The following is a 20,064-nucleotide window of genomic DNA, read 5'->3' as shown; positions in this document are numbered from 1 at the left end:
ATTTTCCAATTGATCGATTTAACGCACAACCTGTGATATTTCAATTATAAAACAAAATACAATGTGGAAAAGAAATAACATAGACAACAGAAGTTTGTTAACGAGGAAACCGTCAATGCAGAAAAACCTCGGGACTTAGTCCAGATTGAACACACACTGTATTAAGCCGCTACAGACATTAGCCTACTACAAACTAACTTCGATCTGGACTGTAGTTGAACCCCAATCAATCTCACACTGATCCAAGGTACGGCTGTGCTCCTTACGTCTCTGACCCCAGCAGGATACTATGTACTTGATTCCCTTAGCTGATCTCACCCACAACTAAGAGTTGCTAGGACCCAAAGTCGAAGACTTTAATAAACAAATATGTATCACACAGAAAAGTCTATAGGAATAGATAAATCTGTCTCCCACAGAAATACCTACGCGTTTTGTTCTGTCTTTTGATAAATCAAGGTGAACATGAACCAATTGATATACCGGTCTTATATTCCCGAAGAACAGCCTAGAAATATCAATCACCTCAAAATAATCTTAATCGACTAGCGAAAGAAGATATTGTGGAATCACAAACGATGAGACGAAGATGTTTGTGACTACTTTTTTATCTTTCCTATCGGAGAAACTAATCTCGAGTCAATTTTACAATTGTATTCAATACGATAGAAACAACAATATCAGATCACGCAACTACAGTGAAAATAGTTGGGTCTGGCTTCACAATCCCAATGAAGTCTTCAAGTCGTTAACCTACAGGGTCTTAATAAAAAACCTAAGGTTAAAGGAGAATCGACTCTAGCTTATACAAATTGTACCACACATGAGGTGTGGGGATTAGGTTTTCCAGTTGCTAGAGTTCTCCTTTATATAGTCTTCAAATCAGAGTTTGCAATCAATGCTACCTTGGTAACAAAGCATTCAATATTCACCGTTAGATGAAAACCTTATTAGATTCAAGCTAATATCTTTCAAATGTTAGATTGAAACTTAGCTTGTTGTACACAAATGAAATGCACGTTCATTTAGTTTTGTGTAACCGTACCTAAACGTGTATACCTAGTTGGTTCAACAGTAGTTAACCAATGGTTAGCCATATGAGCACTTTAATATCAACCTTATTCATCTTCACCATAACTAGTTCAAATGACTCATAAGAACTAGTTAGAGAGTTTTTCAATTGCTTAGATCTCATAAGAGTATATAAGACACCATCGAAACAAAAACGATTTTGATTCACTCGAATCGATTCATGAACATTATAGCCACGGTTTTCAAATATGCATTCCTTAGTTTATATAAGTCTTACTTCATGAATAAACCGTTTTTAGAAAATAACTCACTCAAATATGCATACCGGTACGCATACTTAAGTACCCGGATTGAGTTTGTTTTCAGTTCACAAACTCCAGAAGAAATTCACGGGATGTGAACTTCCGGCAGTACGCGTACGAGTACGCAGACTTAGCTTCCGGACATCCTTAACAGTAAAGTACGCATACTTTAGTTCAAGTATTTTTGGACTTACACAAGTATGAGTTCACATACAATGTTTATACCCATTCAAGGTTATATATTCTAAACTCTCATTTCAATCATTGAAACATTCTTAGAGGATGTTAAATAGAGGTTATTCACACACTATTTTTCATCAAAGCAATTTTCAAGATATTGAAATAATCAACATGACTTTCCTCACTTGTAAAGATGAACTTGGCCAAAGCGAAAGCTTACCAACACATATTTCGAGAAATAGATAAGCGAGATAAACTCGGCTCGAAATAGGAAATGTGTATATTCGAAGTCTATATAGCAATACGACTTTTGTCTCAAGATAGGAGATAGAGTAGATAGACTTTTGAGTGATAGATAAGTTCAAGTCTCCACATACCTTTTAGTCGATGAAGTTCCACCAGTTCCTTGAGTAGTTCTTCGTCTTTGCTTGATGAACGCCGTGGAGTCTAGAGACTACACTTTCTATCCTAGTCCGAGAATTAGCTATAAGTAGACTAGAAATCCTGACTTATAGTTTTGGAAACTAAACTTGACAAACAAGCTTGAGATAGCAACGCTTGCGAGTTCGACTGAGCAGGGCTCTAACACCAATCATCTTTAATGATAAATAATTCTATTGTCATTTTTATTTTTCAATATCGGGCTTAAAGATCAAAAACAAAAAGAAAGTAATTTGATAGTAGTATATCAAGGATTCATAAATATATAACATTAAAATCAACTTGATGTGCAGGAATTCTTAACAAAAACAGAGATTTTTCATCAAAACCCTCTTGAAGATTGTGGTTCTTGCTCAAGGGAAAAGCAAGAACAATCTTAAACCTTATTACAGATTGTAATTTCTCCAATCTAAAACATGATGAGATGGTTTCTTACGAGGGGATGAAGTATTTGTTATTTCTAGTTTATGATTTTTCTTCATGGATGAAGGATCACGAGTATTAACCTTTCTTTCCATCATAGCACCGAATACCTTGTTTATCGATTTTTGCTAAATATAAATGGCTTTGGAAATCTCTTTTGAAGGTTTCTTAGGAGATTTCCTTTTCTTCTTCTGAAAACATGGTTTAGAAGAAGAGAAAATTTCTTGATCCTTAGTGCACAGTGTTTCCAAATGATCCTGATTTTCACACACGAGAGACAAACCATTTGGTATATCCATGTGTTTTTTATATCATCCTTTCTGTCAGAGTGATTTGAGAATGACATAGTATCAGGATTAACTTGCTAAGAGTACTTAAAAGAGTTTATCGAAGAAGTTCGACATTTCTTATTAGGATCACAATTGCGAAAAACAACAATTTCTTGTCTTAGATTAAGCAGTTGACATTCCAGACTTTCAATCCTTTTAATCAAGACTTCCTTTTCCAGTTGAAGTTCTTCTGGAGAAGTAGGATTGTATGTCATGGAATAATCAGAGTTGTTAGAAGGATGATAAGCACGAAAGTGCGACATTTTGATACCCACATTTATACTAGCTAGGTCTCGATATTTGAATTTTGGGACGAAATTCTTTTTAAGTGGTTAATAATGTAAAACCCCGTAAATTTCTTAATATGATTTTGGCGCCTAAAACCCATTCATAATATTTTGCTCGGACTGTAATTTAAAACTTATTTATAAAAAAAATATATTTAGTTTTAATTATATTTATGGTTGCCAAAATAAAATAAAATAAAATAATAAAGATGATTTTTAATTGTGGTGAATGCGTGCATTGTGGGGCGTATATCATATTAGTTGTTTGAGGTGCATGTAGTTTTATAGTGGGTGTGTTTATAAAATAGTATATCCCTTATCAATATAAAGTTGGTGACTAAAAGCTCAAAATACGTATATCAAACAAAATGTTTCACAAAAGTTAAATTTCTCTCTCCTGTTATATTTTCTACACAACTCAAAAAAGGAGCTGTCACTTTTCTACCTTTTCTCTCTGTATTTTCTACTTTCACTTCACAAAACAACAAAAGAAACCTAAATACTATGTAGCCCTTCTTTTTCTTCTTCTCTTTTCTAAATTATCCATCACTTTCATAAACAACAAAAGAGAAGAAAAAACACAAAAATTATCCATCACTTTCATCACCCTATCTCTTTGATTTTTCTTTTGAAATAAATAACAAAAAGAAAACAAAACCCCTTTTTATCCATCACTTTCAGTACATTCTTCTCACTTCAGTACAAATATAAAAGCATATCATCACCAAATCGATTGTGTTCTGTGTCTGGAAATATTTCTGGGTACAAACACTAGTGATGCACATATAAAGCGGGCAAGCTATAAAAAGCTAAGTTTTATTGTAACATGATAGAAAGTTTCGCGAAACACATATAAAATTCAGGAAGTTTCGAGTTGTCGCGGGGATTTGCGGTATTTGTGTGGGCACGAGCACATGCCTTCATCAAGCAACACATATTTCAAGAAGTCGGGCCCAACTTATAAACAGTTTGATTTATTATTCTTGGAAAAAAAAGGTGTTGTACTTACATCAAGAATTTTGGAAAGCTATTTGAGGTAGGGGGTTTCTACCTAATACAAAAAAACAAAACCTATTTTAGCATTATGATTATATTGATTTCTTTTTCATTTTCATGCTAATAATGATGATGGTTGTTTTAGATTTATTAAAGTTATTTTCTTAGTATGAATTGATTTATTTATAAATTTTTAACCATAATTATTAGGTTATTCTAGATATTTATTTTAACAATTAATCTAGGTAGTATTGTTTGTTTTTTCTTTATTTGTTAAAGAAATTTTATTAATGCATTATGGTTGAGTTTTGATTTGCGAAAGTAAATTTATTGAATTAGACACTTAGTTATTGGAAATGAGTTTGGTGTTTGTACGCGGGTAAATTGTGATGATTAGTGTTTTGGGGTAAAAACTGATTCTGCTGTTTTTGGTAAATTTGGGTGTGTTGATGACAAAAGAATTTAAACCCTAAACAAATGCACTGCACGGGTGTACTTTTAGATTCGAGATATCAATCTGTAAGACTCTGGCCTAAACCAAGAAATGATCGTTCCAGATTCAATTCGGTCACAAAGTGAAGGAGAATGGTTGATCTTAGGGAGGGAAGCGAAGAAGGTGTTTGAGATCAGAATGTTGAATTATGAAGGTGTGGTTATTTTATGACTTGTATCAGAAAATGGTTTCTGGCTACTTGCGTTGATAACACTTGTTGTTATTGTCGAAATAGGTTGAAAACCTATTTATACAAGTCATTTGACCGCCACCCTGATCTCGTAGGAAGTGGAGAAGATTAAGTAGTGGAGTAGTGGGGTTGTGTAAGAGGTGGTGATCATCACGTGGTCACACCTTCACCCACTACTCTCATAGTTGTTAACCGTTCGTCCTTTCCTGACACGTTCTCGTAATGGGCGTGTTGCACGCCGCACTCTGTAAACCACCAGACTAATAACCAGTAAGTATCCCCAAGTTTGAGACATGTTTGATGTCTCGAGTAAGTGGGTCAAGTCGTGGGGACTTGCCGCAAAGAATAGCATATAGTGCTATTAGGTTAAACAACTAAGTAGTTGTTTATGAAATATCGTATGTATTCGATGCACGTAAAGCATCGCCTATAAGCATCTCAAAATAATCGATGTGCATGAAGCATCGTTGTTTTAGATCTCGGTTTAATAAGTTGCGTATTGGGCGTCTTAAAAGGGCAGCATGATCGATCACCTTTGGGTATCAATTGAGAACCATAAGGGCGAGCTATCACTTGGACGATCAGTTCCTATGAAGGAGGGGTTGCCGGTAATCATTGTTGCGCCCATCAATCGTCCAGTATTCGATCTAAGCCGTCCGACCAAGCCGGCGAAGATGGACGGACGAGACAATTTTGAGGCAGCTGTCAGCTGTCGTTGATTTAGGATTTGGTAGCCGCGCGACTACCCTATTTTGGTTGATCGAATCCAAACATTGGGCACTGATTCAAACATGCCGATCGGACATGTGTGAAGACAAGCCGCTAGTGAGTATGTTGACATCTCCTGGGTCATCTAAAATCAGATCTAAGCCACTCGATTTGGCTGGCGAAGATGAGCGACCACGATCGATTTGCGACAGTAACATATTGCCGCAAATATGAATTAGGTTTTTAGAGACGACCGCGTCTACCCTAGTTCAATCGAGCAATTTGATACATCATTGACTACCCACGGGCAAGTCGATCGAGTGGGAATAAAATTGGGCCGGCGGTGAACTTATGTGTACCTCCTTGATCGCCCGAAACACGATCAAAGTCTTTCAAATAGGCTAGCTAAGTTGGACGGACACGATCGATTTGCGATAGTTGTATACTGCCGCAGACCAAATTAGGGTTTTGAAAACAGCGTGTTTGCCCTAGTTTGGGCAAACGATTTGTTGCTCTACAGGCTAGCCGCGGGTAGGTCGATCGGGGAAGGGAGAAGTTGGGCCGCCAATGTGCATGTTGGCGCCTCTTTGATCATTCCAGGGAAGATCTCAACCGTCCAACTAGGCTGGCTAAGTTGAACAGTCATGATGTATTTAAGACCCTTTTTGACAGTCTTAGCTCATTTGAGCTTATTTTCGAATAGCGCGAACACCCATATTAGGGTTGACGTTCGGATTGCTTGGAAGTTAATTAAATAGGACTCGATCGATCGAATAGGGCATTAGTGGGCCCGCCGGTGGTCACTATGGTGATTGCCTAGTTCTATTAGGAGTAGGCTATGCTTGTTGGATCGTGTAGCCAAATTGTGTGGCCGTGATCGTTTTTTGAGACTGATATGGACAATCTAGATTTTCATCAAGGAATTTAAGCGTGATCGAGCTTACTTAAAAGTGTGTCGGTACGGAATTCTCTTTGCTAGAAAGTGATGCATCCTATGTGGGTACTTCCATGTAGATCTCAATACTGACACTTCGGGAGACTCATGCTACTCTGCTGAGAGTGAACATTTAATCGTCATGTCATGTTAATATTGAGAGTTCGGCTGGGAACATAGCATAGTAAAATACTAGGAAAGTAATGCATTAGCGAATAATGCCGGTGGAAGATAAAATTCACAGAATATTTGGGATTGCTGTTGCACGCACCATTCTGAATAAATTTCATATCTACAAATATATTGAATTTATCAATACATATGTGAGCGAAGAGAATTAAGCACTCATTGCTTTTAAATGGCTTCTGTTCCTTTGCAGGATGACAACGCATTAAATACAGGGTTTACGATTTTAGCCCTTGAACTAAAAACCACCATTAACAATTAGAAACAGATATATAAGCCTTTTTGCTGCTGAAATGTCAGGTCTTTATGGAATTCCACCACTGGTGTCTACCCTGGGAAGACTGTCCGGGGAACAATTTTGTTTGTTTACCGGAATAACTCTGAAAACTATATTAAGAATCATTTGAAGAAAGATAAATAAGATTGTTCGTGAATAATTGTGGTTTGTTTACCGGAATAACTATGGAAACTAGATTAATGATCTAGAATTTGAGGTTGAAGATTTTGAGTAAGAAATGTTAAGTATTCGTGGTTGAGATTGGCGTAAGTATTGTTGTGGATTTTTTGTGCATGAATTTTATTATTGTATCTACTGCATTTGTTTGTTTTTCGATGCACTCTATTATTTTTTGAAACTTCCTATTGGGCTGTGGTTTTCTCACCCCTTTTTCCTTCCTTTCCACAGAGAACGAAGAAAGACTAGCCGTAAACGAAATTATTATGTATCACGGGGATTGGGCATTGCGTTTTATATTCAATCGAGGTGTTGGTCTGTTTCGATTGTGTACTTTCAATTTTATAATTAGTACTTTACAATTTTGTAATTTTAAAAGTAATATTATATTGCATTTAATAAATTTCGTTTGAGTTGAATTTTGTATTTTATGAAAATCTTTTAAAACCAAAATCTGGTCATACACGAGTGGCGGTCCGGAAATTTGGAGTTGCTAGCTGGATCGGACCCGACCCACAAGGTCGAATCCATTTCCGCAGAAAGTCCGAAAATCCGGGCTGTCACACTATTAGGGAAAATTGCTTCGGGATAGAAAAACTATTGTTATCTTTCTTTATGGTTTGGTATCAATTGTTTAGGCTTACGAAATTTCGGTGCAATTGTGGTACTTTAATGTCTATGTTTGTTTCAATTGCTTCTGGTTGAGATAAATGGTTATGCAAGTTGATTTATTTGGTTTGTATTAATTATTTATGGCTTAACAAAAAGGTTTTCAGGATCAATTGTTTAGTCCAATTCGATTCCGGATAAGAGAAACTAAGTTAATTGTGATCTTAGTTAGACTTATCGAAGTATATGATTCGATTATTCAATTCTAATCGAATACCTTTGTTAGAGCATTGCTCGGTCGAACTCGCATGCGTTCCTATCTCAAGCATGTTTGTCAATATTAGTGATCAAAACTATATGTCTTGATTTCTAGAATACTTATGACTAAGTCTCGGTCTAGGATAGTTAGGAATAGTTGAGCTCAAGACTCCATGACGATTATCTTGCAAAGATGAAGAACTACTCAAGGAACCAGTGGAACTTCATCCGACCAAAAGGTATGTGGAGACTTGAACTCATCTTGTCACTCAAAAGTCTATCTACTCTCTCTCCTACTCTTGAGACAAAAGTCGTATAAGTATAATAGTTTTCATACATACACATTTGTTATTTCGAGCCGAGTTTACTCGCCTATCTTTTCTCGAAATACGTGTTGGTAAGTTTTTTCTTTAACCATCTTCATCTTTACCCGTGACGAAAGTCATGATGACGTTTCAATCTTGAAAATAGCTTTGATGACGATAGTCGATTCTTTATGTCTAATGACTGTTATAACAATATAGAAGAATATTTCAATGATTGAAATATAGAGTTGAGAATATGTAACCACCTATGGATGTAAGCATATAGTGTTTTCACACATTAGTGTATAAATCCATGTGCCAGAAACCAAGTGCGTGCATATGTGTGCATACGGCATTGGTGAAGGAGACAGGTTGGGTACGCGTACTGGCGGAAATTCACGTCCGTGAAATTCTGCTAAGTTTGAAGTTTACGAACTAAAAAACCAGTCACCTTAGGTACGCGTACTGGCGGAACTTTTTCACCCTAAAAGTCTGCTGAGTTTGGAAACTAAAACCAACTCAAAATCCGGTAGCTAAGGTAGTATGCGTACCCAAGCTAGTTATTTCTCAAATCGGTAGTTCATGGACTTAAAAATTCCTACTTTTAAGTTTTATGATGCATGGCTTAAAGAACTTCATGCTTAGAGGTCATAAGACAATCCTGAAATCAGCTTTCTACCTCTCCTGCTTTAAATCCAATCCAAAACATATCTGTGCTAGGAGAAAACTTAAGTTCTTGGAAGAAAAATATTTTTGGAAAACCAAATAAAAATACTTCTAAAGCAAATAGAACAATTATTAGTTGAACTTTTAGAGGTCACAAATTAGAAGCTTTTAAACATAAATATTCTAGAACTAGAAACTTTGTATGACACTCAAGAAGAAATAGCAAAACAACAGTCTAGCAGGAACAATACTATTGCTTTATGAGAAAGAAACAAAGTTTTTTCATGTAACCAACTTAAAAAGAAAGAAAAGAAATAATATTGATTGCATTCAAGATATCAATAATAATGTAGTTTCTTCTAGACATGAAATTGAAGATGTCCTCATATCTTATTTTTCTGATCTCTTCTCTGAAACCTCCAACATTATTGAGGAAGAAATCTTTAAACATGTTAAGCCTTGTATTTTACTGGAAGAGAATAGAGCATTAACTGTTGTTCCAACTCCATAGGAAATATGAGATGTGGTGAAAAAGCTAAAACCTAATAAAGCTCCGGGCCCAGAAGGCTTTTCAGTGAGATTTTTCAAACGCAATTGAGAAATTGTTGGTACTCAAATGATAGCAGTGGTTCAAGATTTCTTCATAAACAAACAACTACATCAGGATTTGAGCAAAACTTTCTTATTCTTAATACCTAAGATTAAAAATCTAAAATCTCCAGCTGATTTAAGGCCAATTGACCTCTGTAACACTCCTTAGAAAGTCATATCTAAGTTACTGGCAAACAGATTCAAAAAACCTTTGGAAAATTTTATTTCTCCCTTACAATCTGCCTTCCTCTCTTCTGGACAAATCTCAGACAATATTATTGTTGCTCATGAGATTGTCCATTCTATGAAGAAAATTAAAAGAAAAAAAAAAGAAAAAAAGCAGGAAATATAAGAGCTAAGATATATATGTCAAAGGAATTTGACAAAGTAAATTGGAATTTCTTGATAAAAACATTACAATCTTTTGGTTTCTCTAAACATTGGTGTGATCTGATTTTTCAATGTATCTCAACTTCTTCTATCTCTATCTTGTTAAATGGGAATCCATGTAAAGAGTTTAAGCCTTCCAGGGTAATAAGACAAAGGGATTCATTTTCCCATATCTATTCATCCTTTGTATGAAAGTATTTTCAAGGCTTCTTTGTCACTTAGAATCAGTTAAACAAGTTCCTTGCATCAAATTAACTCCTAAATCAACCCCTATCTCCCATCTGTTTTTTTGCAGATGACCTGCTTATCTTTACTAAAGCTGACTTAGGCAGTTGCAAGAATCTTTTAGAAGCTATTAACCTATTTAGTAAATCTTCTGGGAAGGTTATTACTTTTACAAAATCAGGGCTATTTTTTAGTAAAAAAGTGCATAATAAACATCATGGCATAATCTCTAGGTTAATCTTATCTTATCTTATCTTACTAAAAGAGGTATTTTTGGTAAGAGTCCCCCTAAATTACTAAATTTTCCTTATATAAATTATTAATCTCTATTATATCATGTAATTTTAATAAACATTAAGGGTAGAAATGTATATTAAATAACACCGGATTAAAAAAGCCACTAGAAATGCACATATTTATAGAAATTCCATTGTTTTAAAAAATAGATCAAAAAATTTAAAAATGTTGTAGGGCTTGTAGCCCATGGATGTGCGGCCCAATATAGTGTCTAGGATCTTCTTCCTACTTGTATATAAAGGAATATATTTATGTAACACTGTTTACCTAGACCGATAGAAACTTCTCGCTTCCTCTTTATCTTCTCTATATTCCAACTGCAATACGTTATCATGCACGAAGCTATACCGCAGAGCTAGCTTGGATCGATTGATTTTTTTCCCTACATGGATGATTTACATCAACACAATTATGCAATTATCTTCAAACTAATGTTGAAATCGCTGGAATCAAATCAACTAAGTTGGATCTATTTTTTTCCTATGATTTTGATTTTAGCATAGCCGTCCAATATATTTATTTGTGAATGTGTATAGATTAAATCTGATCTGTGATTTGATTTGTATTTGTGAATACATTTTATAATGCAAATACATTATATTTTATAATATTAGTATATTTGTTGTATGTTTATGATGTGATTTAATCACGTATACTAATATATATATATATATTGGTTATGTTGTGATCCAGTGATGTCGGTGGGAAACCACAGTTCCGTCGGTGGGAAATCTCCGTGAAAATGAAAAGTTCATGTTCGCGTCTCCGAGGAGAAAGTAAATCTGGTGGATTTTTTCCTGCCCGGTTCGGTCAAATGCGGTCCGATCCGATCCAGTCTAACTGACCCGGTCTGCCCGTTCCAGTGACCCGATCCGTCCCGTCCCGTCCCGGTCCAATCCAAACCGGCCCGATCCGATCCAAACCGGTCTATGATGTTCCAGTTTGATCTTGGTTTTGGTGTCATGTTCCTGTTTTCCTGCTTTTGGGACGTGCGCGGTTAAATCCGTTCCGGTTCTGTTTATATACAGGGGAACCAAAGCCCCAAAGGTATGTAACTATAACATTAATGTGGGTCTTTACATTAAATACTTGCTAGGCTTATTTCTTTGTTTTTAGAACATGCCTAGTTTTGTTTATCTTTGTCTTAAGATAAGTCCATATCATATAAATAGTCAATTTAATTATGATTGTTGATCATTAAGAGTTTTGGTTTTAGTGTTATTTTATTCTCTTGAATATGATATTTGTTATACTTGAATGGTGTCTTTTGTTTAATTGGTTGTACCAACTCAATTCCAATGTATTTATTTGGGGTTTCTAGATGTTTTATCTGCCATAAAGGAGAAGACTCTATGACTCATATCCTATGGAATTGCAATTTCAGCACTCTGCTTTGGAAATGGCTTGGAGGTATATTCCACCTACTTAAACCTAATTCCTTTGAAGATATTTTACTTCTTATAAAACATTCTAGCCATGTCATTAAAGATCTGTGGTTTATTTGTTCTTTCACCTTAATGGTGGAACTGTGGTTTCTGAGAAATGATATCTGTTATGATAATGGTAAACCTGATTTGCTCAAGATTCAAAATAAGATCAAGAAAATAGCCTATGATTGTCAATGTAGAATAAAAGGAGTTATGTGGGGGACTGCTACTGAGAGGGATATTCTTTTATTTTTCCATATTCAATATGGCAAACTTAGCAGACACAAGATAACTGTTATTTACTTCTGTTTGCCTGAGAAAGATGAACTTCTGTTATGTTGTGATGGAGCTTCTAGGGGCAACCTGGGAATTGCTGGTTATGGGTTTATTGTTAGAAACTCTGCAGGAGTTTTTGTTTATACTGAAACTGGTGGTCTGGGAATTGTTTCAAACTATGTTGCAAAATTCATAGCTAGTATAAGAGCTCTGGAATGGGCTCTTGAAAACCAGAAGACAAAAGTTATTCTACAATCTGATTCTAAAGCTTGCATTATATCCTTAATACAACAAAGAATACCTTGGTTTCTACTGGTAAGATGGCAGAAGATCATCAACAACTCTCTATCTTTTTCTTTCAGGCATGCTTACAGGGAGACCAACTTTTCTGCTGATCATTTTGCCAAAAAGGGAGTTTACTTGATGAAGGGACAAAGATTGTGCTTTGATAACTGACCAGATAGTCTTGTTAGAATGGAATACCCTGACCAACCTTATTATAGGTTTGAGTAGTATAGTTCTTATTTTTGGTTGTCATTGTATTTTTGTTTATCTTTCTTTTCTTTTTTCTTGTAAGCCCTTGGGCATGATTGTTGATTTTTTGTTTTAATAACTTCCCCCTTTAAAAAAAATAAAAAATATTTATTTGGGGTTTAGAAGTACTTGAGCACCATTATTGTGTACTTGATATTTTCTTCCCAAATTTGAAATGTTCCGTGGGATGCAATCCACTGGCTCGACTATTAAGAGTCGGTATTTTCAAAAGATACGTTGCAAATAAAATCACATGTATTCCAAATTTTTTGGAAGAACTCACAAAAAAAATTATATGAGTCAGAAAATTTCAATTTCTCTACTTCATCCATGATACTAACGAACCAGTATATATTGAAATATGACAATAAGAGAACTGTCTTTAGTAATCTATTCAACCTAAAGTAATTGGTTGACATGTGTAGTCAGATTCTCTTGGCATATTGAGACAAAGAAATTTCTCAAATTAAGCCAAATGTAGCAAAATTGAAAATGGAAAGAACTCCGAAGTAATAAGGGTTAGACGTAATGACTCATATAAAGCATGTAGAAAGGGACATTTATATCATGAGACAAAGTTGTATTTTTTCCAAGTAGTAATGACACCAAAGTATAGGTATCAGCTGAATATGGGATGAAGCTAAGATGTAATTATAGCTCCCATCATAAATGAAAGAGTTGGAAATGCACCTGGTCAATAGGTGTTGGTATATACAATGTAATGTGTGTATCATAGTAGCAACCAATTTCCACATCAACTTTAATGGCAACAAAGAATTTTGCCTGGCCAATTGACTATCTTATTCAGTTGAACTAGATCCAATGTTTGCACTTATGGAACGAAAACACGAGACATAAATTCTCTAAAGAACTTGAGATATATTGGGTGAAACCGTAATATATATTCACTCTAAAGTAGTTGATTTGAATCCCATTTTTGTTACGTGATAAGGCCACAACACTTATTAAAACTCTCAAGACCCAAATGTCTAACTGATAGTTATTTTTCTTCCACTAATTTAAGAAGTATAAACTAGTTGTTGAACTATTTCCTTATAATGTGACTACGAGGATTGGATCACCGAGAAAAGTGAAAAGACGAGGGTACCCAAATATACCTCAATCTAAAAATTTTCCACCTATAAGTCCTTTCTCCGAAAGTGATTGTCTATGGACTGAGTCGAGACAACACAACTAATCGGTTCACACTTCGTGTGATCGTCTACGGATACGAGATCGAGACAATACGACAACAAGATAACTTGCGTGATTGACTATGGATACAAGATCAAGACAAAATAACAACGAAGTATGATTACTTGATAATAGGTTCAGACTTAACCAAACACAATAGGTTGCTATCAAGTAATTAGGAATTAACATTTGTGTATTTAACTTCTAATAATTATAATAAAAATAATTATAATTACGGAAATAGAAAAGTAAAAGACACAACAATATTTTGTTAACGAGGAAACCGCAAATGCAGAAAAACCCCGGGACCTTGTCCAGAATTGAATACTCTCAGGATTAAGCCGTTATACAAAATCTAAACCAACTTCGTATAGTTGAGACCAAGCAACTAAACCTATAGTTCACCTAGTTCCGTTTGTATCCCTGCGCCTCCAACTTGCAATAAGTCACGCACTTGGAACAATTCCTTTGGTTCGTATTCCAAACAGTAAAGGAACAAAAAATCTGTTCGGTAACAACTCTTTTCAAACAAGTGATATGAGTTTGACAAAAGGCTCTTCCATTTATCCCAATAAACTCCTTTGTCAGGTTCTTATATCAATATATTCAACAACTACCAAAGTAATTGTTTAGACTATGCAATCAATAATAGGATCTGATCAAGATACTAAATACTGATGCCGATCTACACAACTAATCAATCCAATCTATCAAAAGATAAACCGATTATAGTTGGATCCCTAGCCGATCAAGTTTTGTGCACACTAAATATTATGAACTCAAATAAGAAATCTTCTTTGTCTTCAAATCTTCTTAGATCTTCAATAAACACCTGCACACAATCAACTTGAATCTCTTGTGATCAATCACACACAGAACGGAGTCTGTTAACAATGGATTATCACAAGACGTCTTTAGATCTACAAACAGTCTAAAGATCCCCGTCGAAACTTCGATCTAGTTTGAGTGAATCTTATATCAGAATAAAAGATTCTCAAGCATAAAAAAACTAGGTGCAATCAAAGTTCAACAACTGTTAGTCAATCAAATCAATCGAAAACTAATAATAAACTGCAATTATCTAGTTTCCCACCAACGACACTCGTAGAGCTTCCAAATCCCAAAGAAGTCTTTAAAACGAGCGATCGTAAGAGATTTCGCCTAATTATGGTACTTTCCTCTTCGGATAGACGACTCCACCAGTAACAACACAACTAGGTAATTTTGTGGGCTCTGAGGATTAGTTTGTTCGAAATGCAAATTTCAATATTTATAGTCCAAGGAAGTTTAGACACTAAGGAATTTCCAAAACCGAAAATATTCTCAAGATATGCAATATATTTCCAAATTCGGTTTTCATAATTTCTGGAAATGCTCTGTCCAAATATTGACCGAAATCACAGTAGAAAATCTCCAATTAGTAAACGCACATTACCAATTTTTATTTTCTAAAGATATGCATTTTAATTGCTGGAAATTAAAAGCATATAAAACTAAAAACCTTAATTAAAAGATTCTCAATTTATTTCGATCCGGGATTCTCCTTTAGTTATTAAGGAATATCTTTGAACAATAAAAGATAAGAGTTATTGCACATGTTCAAATTACATCGACATCTTTACTTGGTAAATCCTTTTTCATATGTACCATCTTGGAACCGATTTGCCGCACTTCCAAACGAGTTTAGAATTGGTTCATCTGACTTCCAAGAACTATGTGATTGATCAAAAACATTCAATCACCATTCATGGGTTTAACGGTTCTACCAAAACAAGTTTCGGTTCTACCTCCAAGTGGCTACTAGGATCGGTCACATTAGTTTCCAAAACATTGTTAACTAAGTACCAGGATCGGTTACCACTTATTTATGGTACTTACTTGTGATCGGTTGCACAAGTTATAGGATAGGTTACACCAATTACTAAAACTTGTTAACCTACTACAAGAATCGATTACACATCTTGTGATTAGTTCCAACCAAGTTCTAGGATCGGTTACCCAATGACTAGGAATGGTCACACCAATTACAAATATCGATCATACCATCTCAGGTGATTACTTAAGATTGATTTCACTAATAAAAGTCATACCAATACAAAATTCAGGCATTGTGAATAGTTTTACCAAGATACATAAACAAGTTATGAGCGGTTATACTAAACACACATATTGGTAATCCAAATATTTGCAATGAATAACAATACCAATAAGCCTAGAGATTTCCCTTTCGATTCATAAAACAAGTTTATGAATTGTATTTCCTTTAAACGAATGTAAAACATTGTTTCCTAGGAAGAAATCTTCACCCATACCCATACACATAATCACAATAGCATTCATACGATTATGTCGATGTCTTATATACCAAGTTCAAAAGATAGACGTTATTCTTAGTATTGTAATTCCTTAATACTATGTCTAACTAGAGTATAATCATTCATAGCTTCGCAGTTATTTTTTCAATATGCACGACTTGAAAGATACGTTAGGAATGAAACAGTTCAAGTCAAATATTACTAACCTCAAGAGGAAGGATGATGTCGTCGTTGTAGCTCTTTACTTTTTCACATTCTTCAAGTCTTCATGTAATACTTGTAATACTTGTAAGTCTCATATCCTAGTAACTTACTAGCTAACCTATACGAAGTTGACTCTAGTAAATAATCAAGCGACTCTTTAAATGAGTTTTGATTCACTAAAATATGACAGCCAAACTTGACATACCAACACTTGGTGGATTCAACCGAGCTATGCTCTAACAATCTCCCCCTTTGTCAATTTTATTGACAAAACTCTTACATTATATGGATAAACAAATTACAAGAATTCATTACACATACGCTTGATTCCAAGTTTCAACAACACAATAACCTGTATACATTCAATCCATAAATGTCGTTGTTGACATTATAATAACAAAGCTAATACTCCCTTTAAAGGTAAGATAAGTAGATTTTCAATCCGCACGTCTTTGTTATTCCCTTTGTAGTCCATATAACTACAAGTATCAATATGATATGTTACTCACCCTTAGTATATGCTTACTCTTTTGTTAGATATAACATTTAAGCACCATTGTCCTTTCCTTAGTGATACCAAATCACTTGTTTACTCCATATATTTCTCCCCCTTTTTGTCACAAAATGACAAAGGTACGAGCAAATAAAAGACAGACCGAAAGGATCTTACAAATCTCAAAAGACTTGCAACCTATAAGAGTTAAGCACGAGGGTTCCACACACCATTTTAGATAACCAATATCAAAACCGAAACTATAAAGTAATTTCGTATTGATATGTTACCAAGGAAACAATTGCCCGAAGCAATTTTCCCTAAAAGTTTAGTAAATCAAAAATCGACTAAGCAGCTTAGTTCTTTTGCTAAACCAATTGCACAAATACAATCGCTTGTTTGATAAGACCAAAATAAAGATCAGAATTAACTTTATTTTTCTCATTAGGTTCTAATTATTCAAATAATAACTTTGACCTTTCACTTTTAAACAAGACAAGTACTAGGTTAGTTAAATAGCATTTCTTGTTAAGGCATTCGATTAGACTTGAATAACCGAAACCTCCACTTTGATAAGTCTAACTAAAATCAGAATTATCTTAGTTTCTCTTATCCGGAATCGAATTGGACTAAACAATTCATCCCTAAAACCCTTTTGTTTAGCCATAAAAAATTCATACAAACCAAATAAATCAACTTGCATAATTATTTACCTTAACCGGAAGCAATTCAAACAAACATAGACATTAAAATACCGCAATTGCACCAAATTATTAAGCCTAAAAAATTGATACCAAACCATAAAGAAAGATAACAATAGTTTTTCTTAACCGGAAACAATTGAATCACACACATCCATACACAAATAATGGAATAAACATCAATTGTACCGAAATTTTGTTAAGCAAAAGCAATAAATATATGCAATAAAATCAGGCTTTTCTTAAACATGAAAACGATTAACTAACAAATTCGTTACCTCAAGTTCCCATCCTCTTAACCCCTAAAAGATATGTCATTAAGCTCAAGTTCACAATAGAACTCTCCCACGTTGTGTTGTCATCCTCTCGCCAAAACAAAAGAACAACAACAAGGACCAACCTTTACCAGAGAAAAGTTTAAAATCGGTTTTAACTAATGCAATGCAAAAATTGAAACCCCGAAACACATATGCTTTTATGCTAAACCAAACGATTCAACATATTGTGACCTTTTCACATATTAGTTTCAATCGGAACCCCTTATGATCCTTTGATAAAGTCTACCAACATGGGCTAGAACTCAATCCCGCTAAATCAAAAAGTCCCCCAAACCATAAGGGTTCACACCATATGAGATCGAATATTAAGGTTAAGAAAACCGAAATCAAACATCCTATAAACATACGTAGCAACAATATAAAACATTCAAGAACATGCTATGTAATCGAAAAACTATCACAAGAAAAATTATAAACTAATAGTTTTATTCATAAATAAGATAGTTTTATTCATAATAGACCTTATTGAAATAATCAAAAACTAATGTCTAGTTTTTCAACAGATTTTTCAAAGGCCATCTTCAATTTCCTCAAATTTTTCAAGATCTTCATCAACAACATCTCGACTGATATCTCGGATTCTGCACACAGTACCTTGATTATGTTCACAGGCTAAAGAATTAACCTTTCGGTTAGTATTCCGAGCATACTCCCTATTACCGATTCCAAGTTTAATCAGCTTTATTTGGTTACGGATAATAGTTCTTAGAAGTGCTGCATGTCTATGATGAGTTTCAATAGTACTGAGGAGGACTTGTCATAGATTGATAATATCAATCTTAGCATCCAAACTGTTTTGGACAAGGAAATGAGTCATATCTTCCTTTATATTTTCTATATCTTCACAACCAGATTTCTTGAAGGTATCATCAAAATGAAAAGTTTCCTTGGAAGTCATTCCACTCAAGGCTTTCAGAAGTTTTGCTTGAGATCTGGTTTGAGGATACATCCTATTACCATAGGTTCTCAAATAATATGAGTTCATATATTCGAGAAATATTTAACACATTCCAAACATATGAGTCAACCTTAAATAAATATTTCTGACCAGATTTGAAAAGATTTTCGCATATAATGTGTTAGAAAATCACAAAGATTCTTTTGAGGAATCAAACTTCTAGATCACATATCTAAAACTACTTTAGATAGGAATACTTATCCTGTTTACACAAGTTGTTTATAAGACATCTTTTATACACATGGAGACAGATTAAGCATCTTCATGTGTAAACTTTCTATGTTGAATAAGAGATTATTGACAGGATACAGATTGCCCGGATATGTGTGCTTCCTTACATCAGTAGATTGGGCATTGTAAGGATGCACATTCCAAACGCAATTATACGTTGAGGTGAGGATCTTACTCACTAAATTCCTTTTGAGGAACTTCCTTCTCCTTACTTTTAGGGTCATTATCATGATCCCTTGTGTGGGTTTTGAATCCATCCTCTTCATTAGGAATATTGCGAGATGTTATATCTTTGATTACATCTTGTGCCCAGGATGGTATGTTCCTTGAACATGGACCCGTGTGGTCTAGATCTACCAACCGACAAATTTTTGATGTCTTTTGTTCAAGACCTTCTATATATTCTCTTGAGGTATCCATTCCTTGTTGGAGATGTTTTTCTAAACACTTGTCTAGATATACCTTTCAACATGTCTCTGTAAGAAGATCTTCAATAAGGATCTTATTCCTTATTTGTGAATGCTCCAGCGATTGAGTAAAAATTTCACACTCTGTAGTCTGTTGATGAACTTCGTTGTATAGATCCAATTTTTGTTCCAAATAATCTGCCAGATTGTTTTGAAGACTGAGTGTTTCTCGCTTTCCTTCACAGATTCTTACATTCAATTGAACAATAAGTTCTAGGACATCATCTAGACTGTCAATGGTTTTTCCCTTTTCTGAATAGCTTTCAACATGTTTGAAAAATCTTTATAACATTTTAAGGAAACCAGAACTTGGGCAGTCTAGTGAATCTAATCTCTTTTCAAACGATTTTTCACTAGAGATTGGAGTCGGATCCAAAACATGTTTCTGGGTTTCGGATTCATTCTTTTCTGATCAGGAACCTGAATCTCAATCAAGTTATTAGTCATAGACTTTTTCTTTGATTTTCGAAAAGAATTACGAGACCAATTTCCATTGACCTTTCCTGAGATATTATTCTCATTATCTTGACATACTTTAACTGAGTTCTTCATAAGTTTAGCTTTTCTTTTCTTATTTTGACTCATATCTTATAGGTTGGATCGCACCAAACATAGATTGTTAGATCTTTT

The 20,064-nt window shown here is 34.6% G+C and overlaps 1 protein-coding gene across 1 annotated transcript; it reads left to right on the top strand.

The window, feature by feature from the left end:
* The first annotated feature begins 11,813 nt into the window (after nucleotides 1–11,813).
* On the top strand, nucleotides 11,814–12,455 carry LOC113316218. Its single transcript, XM_026564436.1, has one exon. The coding sequence runs from the start codon at nucleotides 11,814–11,816 to the stop codon at nucleotides 12,453–12,455; it is 642 nt and encodes a 213-aa protein (XP_026420221.1).
* The last annotated feature ends 7,609 nt before the right edge of the window (nucleotides 12,456–20,064 follow it).

The sequence above is a fragment of the Papaver somniferum genome, chromosome 10 (assembly GCF_003573695.1).
Source record: "Papaver somniferum cultivar HN1 chromosome 10, ASM357369v1, whole genome shotgun sequence".
Classification (NCBI taxonomy): Eukaryota; Viridiplantae; Streptophyta; class Magnoliopsida; order Ranunculales; family Papaveraceae; genus Papaver; species Papaver somniferum.
The sequence above is the reverse complement of the archived record's forward strand: the minus strand, read 5'-3'. Positions and strand labels throughout refer to the sequence as shown.

Bases quoted from the DNA above. Each gene is read 5' to 3' on its own strand.
- LOC113316218 (XM_026564436.1), top strand. From the start codon at position 11,814: ATGGTGGAACTGTGGTTTCTGAGAAATGATATCTGTTATGATAATGGT.